This window comes from Otolemur garnettii, unplaced genomic scaffold (genome assembly GCF_000181295.1).
Source record: "Otolemur garnettii isolate 467f Iridium unplaced genomic scaffold, OtoGar3 scaffold00171, whole genome shotgun sequence".
NCBI classification, from domain to species: Eukaryota; Metazoa; Chordata; class Mammalia; order Primates; family Galagidae; genus Otolemur; species Otolemur garnettii.
The window spans coordinates 1,176,646-1,193,182 of NW_003852566.1; the positions used below are offsets into that span (position 1 = coordinate 1,176,646).

General features: G+C 44.7%; 1 protein-coding gene across 3 annotated transcripts in view; it reads right to left on the reverse strand.

Moving 5' to 3' along the window:
• The window catches only part of TMEM128 (transmembrane protein 128), a 42,197-nt gene extending 35,688 nt beyond the window's left edge, over positions 1 to 6,509 (reverse strand). For all 3 annotated transcript variants that reach the window (XM_003800184.3, XM_023519321.1, XM_023519320.1), the window contains exons 1-3: positions 6,385 to 6,509; positions 4,479 to 4,620; positions 236 to 394 (exon numbers count right to left, since the gene is read on the reverse strand). In XM_003800184.3, coding sequence (XP_003800232.1) covers positions 236 to 394; positions 4,479 to 4,620; positions 6,385 to 6,481 — 398 coding nt within the window. In that variant the 5' untranslated portion in view covers positions 6,482 to 6,509. The remainder of the gene's footprint in view (positions 1 to 235; positions 395 to 4,478; positions 4,621 to 6,384) is intronic.
• Between the last annotated feature and the right edge of the window lie 10,028 nt (positions 6,510 to 16,537).

A 16,537-nucleotide genomic window follows, 5' to 3' on the forward strand; every position in this document is an offset into this window, starting at 1 on the left:
TCATTGTTGTTTGGCAGATTCAAACCTACCACTTTAGCCACAAGCGCTGAGCCACCATTTGTGTTTTAAATAACTAGGGACATAAATAAAACAAAAAGATAATAATGAAAAGGGAATCAGAGAACAGGAATGACCATGAGAATATTTTTCTTTCACATTTTGGACCATGTACATGACTACCTAACTAAAAAATAGTTGGTTTTCATTTTTAGCAGACATTTCAAAGCTAACTTACCAAATTCCTGCTGCGATGAACGTAGCGGTGGTGATGGGGATCAGTGCTGGGTACCTGACATCATATTCTCCAATCCCGCGGTACCATTCCAGGTACATGACACAGTAAGACGCAATCGACAAACTGACAAGCAGCAAAGCACTGCCCAAGAGAAACCAACTGTGCAGGCAAAAAGAACATAGGGGCTATTTATGTAAACCTTAGCAAATCAGCTGACACTGAAACATTCCATCTACAGCTCCACATCAACTCTGAGGATTACAGAGGGAAACGTAGTGACAGCCATGGCTTGCAGGAAGCTGCTGTCTGTGGGAGATGGGGTAAGAAAACATGACATTTAGTAAGGTGCTAAAGAATACTTTCATAACCAGGCAACGAAGAGCCCTGCTTACAGCCAGGCATTTCCTTTAAAAATATAGGAAAGACAGCAGCTTTCTCGTTTCTGACATTCTAAATGTGAGAGTAATCAAGAACATTCTCATCTGGTACCATTCACTCCTCCAAGTTGAGTATCCTGGAATACTGAAAATCAATCTGGAAAACAATTAACTCAAATTCTCTCTCAAAAAGATTTCTAAATGAAACTCTCCCATTTTCAGAATCTCTCCTATCCTCTCTCACAGGACACCTTTTTGTTCCAACTCCTCCTATAAACTCTTCCAGTCTTGCACAGATTTAAAGAACCCTAATGCCTCAAGATTAGGCCAAAGCAGGGAAATGAGAAATTACCTCAGGTATTAGAGGAATGAGCATTTTCAAAAAGGAGAACTCAGTCTCTGTTTCCTTCTATGCATCCTTCTCCTTCCATAGCTGCTCAAACCCCTGCCTCAATGGGTCCCTCACCAAGAATACAAATGGGCCTTGGGGTATGCATTTATGTCTTTTTTTCCCTCTACAACACTTTTTTGACAATTGGTCTATGAATTCTACTTCCTTCCCATCCCCCACAGCACTGGTTCCTCCCAGCACCCGTGTCTAGCTCTGCCACACGACAGCTGTTGGTCCTGGGCACCTGTCTTCCTCCTGTGGCTGCCCTAAACATCTTACATGTGTAAGATGTGATCATTTCTTACCCTGTTGTTTCTTTAAACTACTGAGAATACTTACTATGTGGACACAAATAGAGAAGTCCTGCTATGTCTTCTTAAACCTCTAAAGGTCTGCATTTCTGAGGTTGAGCAGGACCAGGGACCCCTCCCAGGTGCTCCTGTAATACCTGTGCCCACACTTACCGAGCACACACCACAAGGCCAGGTAACCTGTCTGCTGTGGCCTAGAGAGAGCTGCTGGAGGGCTAGAAATGCTTCAACTTGTCACTGGCACCCACAGGCAAACACATCTCAGGCTCTCACAAAAATATTTGATAGGCTCGGCGCCTATAGCTCGACCGGCTAAGGCGCCAGCCACATACACCTAAGGTGGCGGGTTCGAATCCCCAGCCCAGGCCCGCCAAACAACGAATCCCCAGCCCGGACCCGCCAAACAACAATGACGGCTGCAACCAAAAAATAGCCGGGCGTTGTGGCGGGCGCCTGTAGTCCCAGCTACTTGGGAGGCAGAGGCAGGAGACTCGCTTAAGCCCAGGAGTTGGAAGTTGCTGTGAGCTGTAATGCCACAGCACTCTACCCAGGGGGACAGCTTGAGGCTCTGTCTCAAAAAAAAAAAAAAAAAAAAAAATTTGATAAATGAGGGAGAAGCTGCTGCTGGTCGTGTGTGAAGGACCCACCCCTATTTTGCCAGCCCAACAAAGCAAGATGGAGGAGTCGCACTAATGTAGAGGAAATACAGCTTCACCACCAACACAGTGTAGGAAGCAGTGACAAAGCGCTTCCTAATACTAAAACTCAGAAACAGACTGACTTACTCACTGGGTTCCATGTAAATGAAGACCTAGAAACCTCCTGCCAGAGCCTCCCCCATAAAATGACTATGCAGCAAAGCAGAGCAAAATCATTGCTTCCTGTGGGCAACTCACTCCCAAAGGAAGAAGGCATTGAGCCACATATGTCCAGTTCTTCATCTCACATTCAAGTAAGTCAGAGAAGAAGTGGGTGAGATGAAAGGGCCTGCCAGGTGCTATGGCTCATGCCTGTAATCCTAGCACTCTAGGAGGCAGAGATGGGAGGATTCCTGGAGCTCAGGAGTCTGAGACCAGCCTAAGCAAGAGCAAGACCCTGTCTCTAGTAAAACTAGAAAAATTAGCTGTGTGTTGTGGGGGCACCAGTAGCCCTAGCTACTCAGGAGGCTGAGGCAGGAGGATCATTTGAACCCAGGAATTTGAAGTTGCTATCAGCTATGATGCTATAGCATTCTAGCCTGGGCAGCAGACACACATGCTGCCTCAAAAAAAAAAAGAAAAGGAAAGGGCAGAAGATGGAGTGTTTAGGCAAAGTCCCTACTCATGGAAATCAGAAAGGACAGGACAAGCTTTCTGCCCCTCACTGTTAAAATAAACACCCTCTGCCTACTATCCCCAGACTGCTCACTCCCTCTAGCTCTTTGGAACGTCGCTGCTTCTCCTGAAAGTCATCTGCATCTTCCTAGCCCCACTGGCACTTGCAAATTACTGTTGTTGGCCCCTTAGCAAACGCTTGCTCTGATGCTCACCAACATCCCTCCTTTTTGTCAATTATCTGGGGAGTGGGGTGTGTGTGTCTCATCACTCTCCAAAATGCAGTGAGGACATTAGGATATGATTCACAAGCTTCTCCAAGTCAACTACAGAGCCCGCACTGAAAGGATCTCAGTCCCTGTAAATGAGGAACTATTTGATACTGGCCAACCCACAAAGCTCTGACTCCTCCCACTGGTGACTTTCACCTTAGCCAATTCAGCCACACCCTGTAGTCATTGCTGCGCTATAACCACTCCCTGAAAAAACCCCAAGGCAGGACTCTCTCTAGCCTCTGGCCAACATTCCCACTCCCTCCCCAGTACCCCTGCATTTGGTCTTCATAAAGACCTCCCTCCACTGTGTTCCAAATAGATTAGGTTCTTCTTAAATTCACTAACCTTCACATCCTACAACACATTTATGCTGAGAAGGCACTGTAAGATAATTTCAGTTCCCATGAGCCCTGCTCCAGGCACACACATCCTCTTAGTCGTCTTTTTTTTCCTAGCTTGACTGACACGGACATTCAAGGTGTACAAGGTGATGGTTTGGTACGTGTATATATACTATGAAACAGTTACTACAATCAAGTTTTTTTTTTTTTTGCCAGGGCTGGGTTTGAACCCACCATCTCCGGCATATGGGGCCGGTACCCTACTCCTTCGAGCCACAGACGCCGCCCACAATCAAGTTAATTTACACATCACTTCACATAGTTACCACTTGTTTGGGGTATGTGTGTGTGTGTTTGTGTGTCTATGTACAGCAAGGACACTTAAGATCTATTCTCTTGGCTCGGCGCCTGTGGCTCAAGCGGCTAAGGCGCCAGCCACATACACCTAAGGTGGCAGGTTCGAATCCCCAGCCCAGGCCCGCCAAACAACGATGGCTGCAACCAAAAAATGGCCAGGCGTTGTGGTGGGCGCCTGTAGTCCCAGCTACTTGGGAGGCTGAGGCAGGAGACTCGCTTGAGCCCAGGAGTTGGAGGTTGCTGTGAGCTGTAATGCCATGGCACTCTACCCAGGGGGATACCTTGAGGCTCCGTCTCAAAAAAAAAGAAAAAAAGATCTATTCTCTTAGCAAATTTCAAGTATATAATACAGCATTATTAGCTACAGTCACCATGAATTAGATCCCTAAAACTTATTCATCCTTTTTTTCCCTTTAAAAGAGACCAGGTGTCTGTCACCTAGGCTGGAATGCAGTGACATAGGTCACCATAGCCTTAAACTTTTGGATTCATGTGATCCTGCTGCTTCAGACTCCCAAGTAGCTGGGACTACTGGTATGCATCACCATACCCAGGTAATTTTTTTTTTTTAATTTTCTATGGATACCAGGTCTCACCCTGTTGCCCAGGCTGGTCTTAAAACTCTTGCTTTCAAGTGACCCTCCTACCTTGGCTTCCCAAAGTCCTGGTATTACAGGTATGAGACACCATGCCCAGCCCTCTTCACCCTATAATTGAACATTACCCTTTGACCAATATGTTTCATTCATCTGTGCATCCCTCCAACGTGGGACCTGGCAGAGAGTAGGTGCTCTATGGGTTTGAATAACTCAACTGACAGAGTACAACATGAAAAATTAGATAAGGGTTTAATTTACAAAGCAATAAAGTTTTCTTACCTACTAGTGTGAAAGTTTTCTTTAAGGGTTTTAAAGAAATCCACATAATAGGTCACGGCAATGGATGCCAGAATCCAGAATCCAGAATGGATATTAAGTCTTGGAAGAGGTTTCTCATTTTTCTCAACAGCTGTGGAGGTTTCTGCAAAGAAATGAGATTCAACTTATTAAGTTACCATAATTTTGTGAGGGAAAAATTAAACCTATTTTAAGCCAAATAAAATCATTTCCTAGAAAAAGTCTTTCCCTTCATAGCACCAAATCCTTCTGTGAAGCCATCAAGATAAATTTATATTTACAGAAATAATAGAAGCCCACTATAAAATATGTTCAATATAGTCAACTATTTCCTCTAAATGAATTCTGAAATCAAATTTACATTTTCTTAGTCTATAAGAAATACTCATGCCACCTGAAGTATAGGAATTTTAATATTCTATTTCACATTTCTTCTAGGAAAGTAGTCCTATTAAGAAAAATGCCAAAAGCAAACATTACAGCATGAAATGGACTTGTGCTCTTTCAATAACACTTTTTATAATAAATATTTTAACCTTTTCAGGCAGCTTAAGTGTAAAGGGCACTCCAGAGCCCTAATCCCAGCACAGTACTGTCTATATAGATGATAGACAAGTCATTTTTCCTATGTGGGACCCAATCAGAAAGAATGAGGTTGGGACAGATGAGTGACTTCTAACAAGTTCCCCCAAATCTGACTTGCTAAGTTCACATGAGAAACACTGGTCTACATCTGGGGTTCTGGGCTTTTAGATGACCACCAGAAACCCTAGGGAACTTGTTCATAATGTAGATTATTAGAAATATCTTCAAAGTTTATAAATCATCATGCTTGGGCACAATGTTATTTGTGTTTATTTTGTTAACAATGTACAGAACATAAAGACCTCAAATCTCTCTCATCCTTAACCATAGTTTCAAGATCCAGAAGCCACCAGCACTGTCAATTTCTACTGAATTCTTCCATATTGTGTACACCCACAGTTGCACACATAACACACAGGTAATGCTTTGTACTCAAATGCTGGCATACCATACATTGTCATAAGCCTCCCTTTGACAATCATCCCAAATGGTATATAAAAGTCTCTCTGGTATGTCATGTATAGATATATCCAAATTTATTCAACCAGCTTCCTGCTGACCAGCAATTAGGTATTTCCAGTCATTCGCTATTACAAACGATGCTGAAGTGTAACCCTATGTAAGCTTTGTGTATTGTGATACAAATACTGTATATATTTTTTCGTTTTTCTTTTTCTTTTTCTTTTTTTTTTTTTTTTTTGAGACAGGGCCTCACTCTGTCGCCCAGGCTGGTGTACAGAGGCCTCATCACAGCTCACTGCAATCTCAAACTCCTGGGCTCATGCGATCTCCCTGCCTCAGACTCCAGAGCAGCTGCTACTACAGGCGCGAACTATCATACCCAGCTAATTCTTTCTCTTTTTTTGGAGACCGAGTCTCCCTTTTGCTCAAGCTAATCTCCAACTCATGACCTTAAGCGATCCTCCCGCCTCGGCCTCCCAAAGTACTTGGGTTACAGGCATGAGGCACTGTGCTGGGCCAAATTTTCAAGCACTACAACTGGCGCGTCTTTTTAATTTAACGGATATTTCCAAAAGTTGTTAAACTAGCTCTCCAGGGAAACGCAGCTGAGGTGAAGATGCGCAGAACTATGCGACCTCTAGGGATCTTTCATGACAATAAATATCCGATTTCCAAACTACTTGTTGAGACTTGAAAAACGAAAACTCCGTTCCTCTAGACAGGGCTGGGGCTGGGCTGGGCTGGGCTGGGCTGCGGGAGGCCCGGGAGGCGGGCGTTTTCGGGCGCCTCGACTCTAGGGGCCGCGGCGAGGCTTGGAGCACGCCCGGGGAGAGCGCCTCACCCGGCCTGGCGTCGTCCTCGCCATCCAGCGGGGCCTCGGCGTCAGGAGGGAGCAGGAACCGCCGCCGGAGCTGCTCCCGCGCCCGTGAAGCGTCCATCTTGGCGTCGGCCGGAAAAGCGACGGAAGTGACGCCCAAAGCGGAACGTCCGGCGTCGGCCGCGGGGCGGGGCCTCTTGGCGCGGAGACTCTAACAGCCGTCGCGATTTTTGTAGGTAAAAAGTAAGGGCGGGTTTGTTGGGACAGAGTGTGGGTTCTGCTCTGGAATCTGCAAGCGTGATTTGAATTTTAAAATACTGAACTTTCCCGGCCGAAAGATGCCATGTTTATTTCTACCTGGAAGCCAGGAAGGGTTAGATCGCTGCTGGAGCTGGACGCGTGCCTGCGCGGGAAGCGCGGCGTGGAAACTCGGTTTTCCGGGCCTTCCCAGGCTCCATCCAGGCCTCGACCCTCAGCCTCGAGCTCCGTTTCTCCTCCTATCTTCAGGATCCTCCCGGCCAGGCTTAGAAGGGTGGAAGGCAGCTCCAGGATGAGGAAAGGACCGCTAGACTGGACGACCGGGTGTGGCACTGACCACTTGGGGGCCCCTGGGCATGAAGTAAACCTGTCGGGGCTTGTTTCCTCTTCTGCTCAACTGGGGTGATACCTGTCTCGAGATTCATTGTCTTCTGCGCAACTGAGATGATACTCGTCTCAAGATTCATTGTTGGGTTAAGTGAGGAGCACCCCATGTGGGTCATGTGAATCCACTTCTCTCCACTTGTGAAATACTGTCCCAGCCTGGAGTGTGGGAACTAAATTATTTTCCTAGCAAACTGTCGTTTCTCACCACTTAAGCCCATAAACCATGTGTCGCTAGTTAGCAGCTTTCGTTCCATCAATACTCCTGTTTATTATCTTCCCACCCCTTCCCTAGCCTAATCATGTGCTGAGAAATTTTGTGCTTACCCGCTCAAACTGTTTACTGTTTTCGGCTTGGCGCCTGTGGCTCAAGCGGCTAAGGCGCCAGCCACATACACCTAAGGTGGCGGGTTCGAATCCCCAGCCCTGGCCTGCCAAACAATGATGGCTGCAACCAAAAAAAAAAAAAAAAAATGGCCAGGCGTTGTGGCGGACGCTTGTGGTCCCAGCTACTTGGGAGGCTGAGGCAGGAGACTTGCTTGAGCCCAGGAGTTGGAGGTTGCTGTGAGCGTGATGCCATGGCACTCTACCCAGGGGGACAGCTTGAGGCTCCGTCTCAGAAAAAAAAAAACAAAAAACTGTTTACTGTTTTCAACACAGTATCATAATAGGAATACTGTACATGGGGCTATGAGAGTACCCAGTAAAGGGCAGTTTATACTGTTGGGGGATGTGGAGAAACAGGGAAAGTGGTGGATTGATCGCCCAGAAAACCACACGGGAAGTAAAATGTGAATTACCTAGTAGGCACTCTTTAGAATCTCTATGTCATGGGTATTTATAAAAGGACTGTAACAAGAAATATTCAAGAATGTCAAGTTTCTACTGATTTATTTCTGTCATTTCTTTCTCCACCCATTAGAGCAATGAATTTAACAGCTGGGTGGATCATGTGGCCTTTCTTAACAATACCTCCCTATTCCTGTTCTTTTTTTTTTTTTTTCTATGTAGACTCCTGAAGAACTGGAATTCATTTCTTCAAAGCTAACTAGGGTCTTTTCCCTGCCTCCTCTATCATACATGGTTAGAAGCCTTGTTAACATGAAGTCAAATTGTCCCATCAAATACAGTCTTCTGTCCATTGTGTCCTCAAAAAGGGTCAGTGCAGGGTCTCCTTTGTAACTGAATATTCCCAGGAGCATCACAGCAATTCCAGGGTTTCCATTTGTGGTATTTTTGAGTTGGATCAGATTTCCCTTTTGGTGATTTCAGGGCCTTTGTATTTGGATCTGAACTCCTTTCAGGGTTTTTTTCTCTGATAAATGGCACTACTTGCACACCGTACTGATGATACTTAAAAGCAGGTTGGAAAATTTCCAGGATTTAATGACCACATCTTCATTGTTGGGGTCTGTTAAATAAGTTCTTCAGTGTGTGTACTGTAGCACCTTAATTACATGATATCAGATTGCTACCAATGAAGAAATTTTCATTTTTAATGTGGATTACTTACGGGGAAAAGTGAATTTAACTATGACTTTGTTTCCCTCCCCTTAGTAACATGGTAAAAGTAAAAGGTGTTTATACACTATTGAACTCTGGCTCCATTACTGTGGGTCCTTGGGAGAATTATTTCATTATTCTAAGTGACCATTTCCTCATCTGTGAAACAACAGGTACCAGAAGCAAGGCAGATGCATATAGATTGCACAGTTTAGTGCCTGGTATTTGAACAGTGGTAGTTAACTATTCCCTACTCCTTAATTTGGCTTTCCAGCCTTCAAGTTCAGGTACCTGCTCACCTCTTGATTAGTATTCCCTTGTCCTTGGGCTTCAGCTACTCTGTGTTCGTGTCTCTCTGCCAAGAATTATCAAGCTTTATTGTAATTTTTCCTTTGCCTGTGTTTTCCTCAGCTGATTGGGGGAAAACAACCATGTCTTAGCAGCTCCCCAGTTCCTTGCAAACACTGGGCACGTAGCAGGATCTACATTATCCATTCTTTGGTTCTTGATCATAGCTAATGGGTCTTCATTACAGACAAATAGGCATCAGCCTAGCATTCCTTTCTCTAAGAAACCATTTTCGTCCTTTTTTGGAGTGGTCATGCTCAGTTCTCAGGACACAAACACGGTCCTAGGGGAGGGCACATTACCTAAACCAGACCTCTCAGTTCTTGGGATTTAGGCTGGGATTATTTGTTGCTTTGGTATAGTGAGCTGTGAGTTCAGTGTGTGCTTGGGTTTGCATTCTGGAAACCATATGGGGGAGCCCACCTAGGAAGAAAGCTCTGAGAGGCCAGCGAAAATGTAGCATTGTTCCAACTCGAGGACTCAGCCAAGCCCTAATTAACCCAGTAGAGAACCTGAACTCTGGAACCAGCTGCCTGGCTGGCTATCATTACTAGCTGTTTCAACTTTGGGCAAGCCTCTTACTCTCTTTGCCCTAGTTTCCTCACTTGCAAAATGAGGTTAAGGATTATACTTAACCTCACAATATTAAGTAAAGATTAAATGTATTAATACATGCAAAGTGCTTAGAACAGTGCCTGGACCCTGGAAAGCTCTTAGTGAATCTTAGCTGTTGTTATTATTCATTGCTAAGACTTCCCAGATCTTTTAATTTTCCTTTTGTTTTTTAACTAATTTTGATTTGTTTTATATTACTTATAACCCCAAGCCCAGACCAGTGCAGGGTTCTCACTATGCCACAGAGCCACCTTCTTGTTCCCCAGCTGTTCTGTGAGTGCCTCCAAAAATGAGTTAATGCATGTAAAGCTATTTAAAAACTTAGCATGTGGAAAGTGCTCAGTAAGTGCTAATATATATCACTGAGCATTGCCCTTCATTCCAAGAAGCTAGTCTGAAAAAAAAAAAAAAAATAGATTCTTGGCCAGGCACAGTGGCTCAGGCGTATAATCTTAGCACTTCAGGAGTCCAACATGGGAGGATCACTTGAAGCCAGGAGTTTGAGACCAGCCTAAGCATGAGCAAGACCCTGTCTCTACTAAAAGTAGAAAAATTAGCTGGGCATGGTGATGGGTGACTGTAGTCCCAGCTGCTTGGGAGGCTAGGTGAGAGGATCACTTGATCCTAGGAGTTTGAGGTTGCTATGAGCTATGATGGTGCCACTGCACTGTAGCCTTGGTGACAGAGTGAGACTCTGTCTCAAAAACAAAAAAAAAGGTGTTCCCACTCATATAAAAATGCAATTAAGTTTGTTCCTCTCTTTCTACATAGCCCTCATTATTTCCCTAATAAAAGCAGTGCCTGTAGCTCAGTGGGTAGGGCGCTGGCCACATACATCGAGGCTGGCAGTTTGAACTCAACCTGCGCCAGCTAAAACAACAATGACAACTGCAACAACAAAATAGCCAGGTATCGTGGGTGCCTGTAGTCCCAGCTGCTTGGGAGGCTGAGGCAAGAGAATGGCTTAGGTCTAAGAATTTGAAGTTGCTATGAGCTATGACACAATGGCACTCTACCCAGGGCAATAGATTGAGACTCTTTCTCAAAAAAAAGAAAGCTATAACATTGGAATTGCTATGTCAAAGATATGAATATCTCAAAGGCTTTTGATCAATATTTTTAAACAAGCTCCAGAAAGGGTTTACCATCCTACGGCTGGCCCTTGAACAACTTATGGGGTTGAACCCTCTGCATCATCAAAAATCCTCATAGAACTTTGAGGATAATCATCATATCGCTTTTTCTTTTCTTTTTTTTTTTTTTTTCAGTTTTTGGCTGGGGTCAGGTTTGAACCCACCACCTCCAGTATATGGGGTCGGTGCCTACTCCTTTGAGTCACAGGTGCCACCCCCTCATCTAACTTTTAATTCCTTAAAAACCTAATTGCCCATGGCCTACTGTTGGCCAGAAGCCTTATCAATAATATTAAACAATTAATACATATTTGTCTGTTATATGTATTATATATCATTACAATAAAGTAAGCTAGAGAAAAAAACATTAAGAAAATCATAAGAGGCTCAGCGCCTGTGGCTCAAATGTCTAAGGCGCCAGCCACATACACCTAAGGTGGCAGGTTCGAATCCAGCCTGGCCCGCCAAACAACAATGACAGCTGCAACCAAAAAATAGCCAGGCATTGTGGCGGGCGCCTGTGGTCCCAGCTACTTGGGAGGCTGAGGCAGGAGACTTCCTTGAGCCCAGAAGTTGGAGATTGCTGTGAGCTGTGATGCCACGGCACTCTACCCAGGGGGACAGCTTGAGGCTCTGTCTCAAAAAAAAAAAAAAAGAAAATCATAAGAAAGAAAAAATACATTGACTGTTCATTACATGGAAGTGGATCAACGTCCCTATTATCTTTGCATTGAGTGAGCTGGAGGAGGAAGAGGAGGAAGCATTGGTCCTGCTGTCTCAGGGCTCACAGAAGCAAAGAGAATTGTGCAAGTGGACTCGCACAGCTGAGACATGCATGGCTCAAGTTGACCATGCTTTACGTTCCCACCAGTAGTGGGTGGAAAAGCCATCTTCTACTGCACCAAAAATGGGCTTTATCTTTTTTTTTTTTTTTTGAGACAGAATCTCATGCTGTCGCCCTGGATAGAGTGCTGTAATGTCACAGCTCACAACAACCTCAAATCTTGGGCTTAAGCAATTCTTTTGCCTCAGCCTCCCAAGTAGCTGGGACTACAGGTGCCAGCAACCATGCCCGGCTATGTTTTTGTTGCTATTTAATTGTTGTTTTAGCTAGCCCAGGCCAGGCTTGAACCTGCCAGCCTCGGTGAATGTGACCCGTGCCCTCCCCACTGAGCTATGGGCCCGATTTATAGTTGGGTGGGGGAACCTGCCATTTTAGTTTGCTTTTCTTTATTAACGGATTATTTTTCATGTGTTACTTAGTCATGTGTATATCTTTCTTTCCTTTTGTGATTTTCAGTTTTGTTTATTTTGGTAGATCAAAGGTATCTTTGAACATCAGATACGTTCAAAGTATACTTTTTTCCAGTTGATTACTTTTCTTTTAAGTCTGATCGTGTTCACACCTTTGTCTTATTTTTCACTTGTCATACCCAGTGATGAAAAGAGTTTGAACGGCTTTGCCCCACGGGTTCCATGTCAGTGTCAGTGTGTCTCATTTAGGGGCACACGACATAGTGAATGTCACTCAGACCCTCTTCACATGAGCCTAGTTATTCCTCACCCATTTGTTATTCAACTAGCTGTGCCAGAAGAGGTTTACCTACCCACAACTGAAAGCAAACTTTAACCAGCCTAAGCAAAATAACAATAATGACAGCCACAATAATCATTATCATTATAAAATACATGTATGGGCTAGGCGCCTATAGCTCAACTGGCTAAGGCACCAGCCACGTACACCTAAGGTGGCGGGTTCGAATCCCCAGCCCGGACCTGCCAAACAACAATGACGGCTGCAACCAAAAAATAGCCGGGCGTTGTGGCGGGCGCCTGTGGTCCCAGCTACTTGGGAGGCGGAGGCAGGAGACTCGCTTGAGCCCAGGAGTTGGAGGTTGCTGTGAGCAGTGAAGCCATAGCACTCTACCCAGGGGGACAGCTTGAGGCTCTGTCTCAAATAAATAAATAAATAAATAAATAAATAAAATAAAATACATGTATGGGCTGCACTCATCACTGGAGCCAGGAGCCTGCAGCTGCCGCCATGTCCCACCAGACCAGCATCCAAGCAAATAAATGTATATAGCATTGAAGAAAATTACATGCCTTCTGTGGACATTTTATAAGTGCATTTTATGTCACAAATTTTTTTCTTTTTGAAAAAAATAAAATACATATACAATTTTTGAATTATTTCATAATGCTGGGAAAATGGGGTCCAAATACCCCATTCTTGGCAAAGGAAAGCACCTCCCAGAAAAAGAGGAAAACTAAAAAGTAAGCTGAGTGAGTTGGAACAAAGGAAAGTCAGCTATTTACATTTAAGTTAGCCATTGCTAGCAAGCTTCCTGCCTTTTCTGAAATTCTAGCCTGTTGGGGTTAACAGCTTCCAAACACCCTGCTGGTCTGTGAGCATTCTGAGGAGAATAATGGCCAGAGAAGAGACCAGGGCAAGTCCTAGAAAAGGTACCTCTTCCAGGGCATTTCCTTCAGGCAAAGCAGATACCCATTGTGAAGATTTGCATTTGCCTGGATCAGAGACAAAGGGAGCTCCAGCTCTGAGATAAGGGCAGGAGAGTTTATATCCCTAATCGCAGAGGAAAATCCTCTATGGTGGTGATGGGAGGAAAATGCCTCCCTCCCACCAATCCCTCAGAGGAGGTTAACGCTGGTGGCATTTTACTCCTCAGAGAACTAGCAGAGCTTAACACCTCCCTAGAAATTCATGTGTGTGACTGAGAAACTGCTGAAGTCTTTGTTCCCTCCTTCATCTTACCCTCTGGGCAATAAAAAATAAAATAGACCTCAATAAAACAAGAGTGGAGCAAATACTCTGGACCAGTGCCAGAATCCCACAATGGGCAATGGACCCCTGAGCTCCCACTTTTAATTCTACTCTATGGCTCTTGTCTTTCTTTACTGTTGCTCCTAACTTTATATTTCTTTAGCTGATCTCAGCTGGTTTCCACAGGTCTCAGGGGAGGCTGCTCTCAGGGTGGGACCCTGACACGTAAGATTGATAGAAAAATGGGATTTCATTCAACTTGAGTATGGTGATGCCCAGGACAGTTCCAGGAACACAAACATGACTGAGGCTTTGAGGACCACGTCTGTCACAGATGGTAAGCCTGCGTCGCCTCTGAGGCCTTTACCCCTTCAGGGCCTGCAGCCTTATTTCTGTCTCTCAGTATCTGTCAATCTGCCTGGAGTTTTCTCTGGATGCATCCTATTTCAGCAGTGAGATGGAAAGAATTCTTACAGAAGGGAAATTAGTGTGAGTCAACAGATGTCTGTTGCACTAGCAGAAACAAGAACTCCTCCTGTGTGAACCTCCAAGAACAGGCAGTGTGTTATTTTCTAGGATAGGATGCTGGGGAGCAAAATGGAGAAGCTTCCCCTGGCTGCCAGAGTATCAGGCAGAAGGGAGATGTTGGTCTCAACCAAAAGATTGGGGCAGGGAAAAGGACCATTCCTTAAACCAGGAAGAAGAGGTGGTGGGTAAGACAGAACTGGCCTGAATTGAGAGGCCAGGTAGGCTGGACTCTTGACTACCTACATGTGTCCTCAAGCACTCCTGCAGTTTCTGGCTGTACAGTCAGTCTTGAGAGTATCTGACAGATGAGTTGATATGGGAGCACAGTTTGTTTTATTAGATTGCTGCCATTGAGGTTGAAAGCCACTCTCTGGGCTGCAAACCTGGAGGAGAATGGAGGTGTCTCCTGTCTAACTGCCTTCTGCAGATGTCCAAAATCCTGCAGGCTGTCAGCTCTAGACTTACTCTGTGCCTAGAATCTGACCTCTTATTAGTGTGCTGGTAATCAAATAAAACAAACCCATTTCTCCATTTCAAAAAAAAAAGTACCATTTTTTTGAGAAGAAAAGAGAAGTTTATTAATTATGCAGAAAATCAGGAGATTGGCAGACTCCTATCTTAAAGTACTAACATCCTCAAAGCCTGTATTTTTAAATAACGCCTGTAACTCAGGTTATCATACATAAAACCATGAAAAGATCTTTCTGATCATGTGCCTATTGTGGGAACCACTTGGAAATCCTGGACATTTCTTTTAAAAATTTCTGCATGGAATATCTTCATAATGATCATCTAATCATCAGTGCTAAGAAAAGGCAAGGACAGAGGCAGGAGGAGGGGCTTCTGACCAAAAGGAAATGTTACTCAACCCAGGGAGACAGAGTGAGACTGTCGAAAAAAAGCTTACATTTATTCCCTCAAAAGTGAGTGAACTGGCCCTTGGGTACTTTAATTGTAATGACTAAGGTAATATCTAGTTTGTCTGAATCTGAAGTTTGTCATTACTGAGGTTTCTGCTGCATAGTCCCAAATCCAGCAAGGTGGGGGAGCTAGGATTTGAACCCCAGTTCTCAGTGCTGTGCTGAACTGCATCTTATGTCTGAAAGCATCTCGGGACAAGAGCCTGGAGAAGTTGGTGAGCCTGGGGCTCATGCTTTCTGAGTTCTGGCTCCAGTGCTGGGCCATCCTCACTACAATAAGAGTATAGGCGGAATGCCTCTGGCCAAAAAAGCTGTTGGAGAGAGAGCAGTGAAAAGACTTTCTGCAAGGCATACTTATGAGGAACTGAGGCAGAATCCCATATGGCCGGGTTGGTTGTGGGCCTAAAAACCCCCTGACCTAAGGTCAGCATGGTTGATTGTGGGCGTAAAAACCCCCTGACTTAAGGCCCACATGGGAGCGGAGGTTTGCACACAAATTTCTGTATGCCCTAGAAGTTTCTTTATGCCTGTTTTAAAGATTGAAGTAACTGCCTCCAAATAGCAAGGTCAGTAGGACAGACTTTCAAACCAGTCTTTCCTCCATAGCCTCAGGCTTCATCAGATAAGAACAAAGAAGTAATGGTTAACAACATGTTCTCCATTAAGTTATGTTATAACTGGGTTGTGCTGAAAGGGTTCTGCTAAAAGGTGTATGTTGGGCAGATTATCAGATTACTAGGGAGGACTACTCAAGAGGGAGGTAGTCACAAGATGTTTAAATGGATTAATGAAGTCCTTAGTGTCCAATGCGCGTGCAGGCGTGCAGAGGGAAGTCATTGATGTTCAGTGCACAAGTGCAGAGGGATTGTAATGAATATTAATGAGGTCATTGATGTATAGTGCATGTGCAAAATTGACTATATAAACCAACAGTAAATAAAGAAGGTCGCCATTTTGCCTGAGCAAGCAAATGGTCACCTTTATTTAAAATACAGTTTCAATAAGCATGCTTATTCACCATGACATCGCTTTTCTGTGAGACCCTAACGGAACACACGAGGCTGGAAGGGAATGTGGTACCCTGGGTGCCCGTGACACTCACACCAGTGGCAGACATTGCTAATTGATCACAGGATGTCTTTCCCTTCCTAAGAGCCAGGTTAAAGACTCAAAATCCCAAGGAGCCCCAGAAAATCACCAGCAATTAACTAGAGTTGATAGGTTGGATGAAATCAATTTGCTATCTCTAGCCTGAGGGCTTAGGCCATGCCAGACCACTCGGAAATCCCTAGCCTGGACAATAGCACAGAAATGCTGTAAGGTACATGCAAGCTGAGAACTACTTTTATGCAGATAAGAATCTGCATGTTGAGGGTTGGGCATGTTGGTGCACACCTGTAATCCTAGCACTTTGGGAGGCTGAGGTGGGAGTATAGCTTTGTTGGGTCCAAGAAATCCTCCCAAAATAGCCCAAACAGACAAACTCGAGACACGCTCCGATGTAAAGGGCATAAGGTGAGATTTATTTCAGATCGGTCTGGACCCTCCCAGCATGCAGGCTGGGACGGGCCCCAAACCCGGGGTGGAGGAAGTTTTTATGGGTACAGAAAGCAAGAGGGGTAGGGTCCAGTACGAGTACACTTTTCATTGGTGGTTGGTGATTTCATTAGTAAAGGTGGAAGTAAAGGAGGATTTGCATTGGT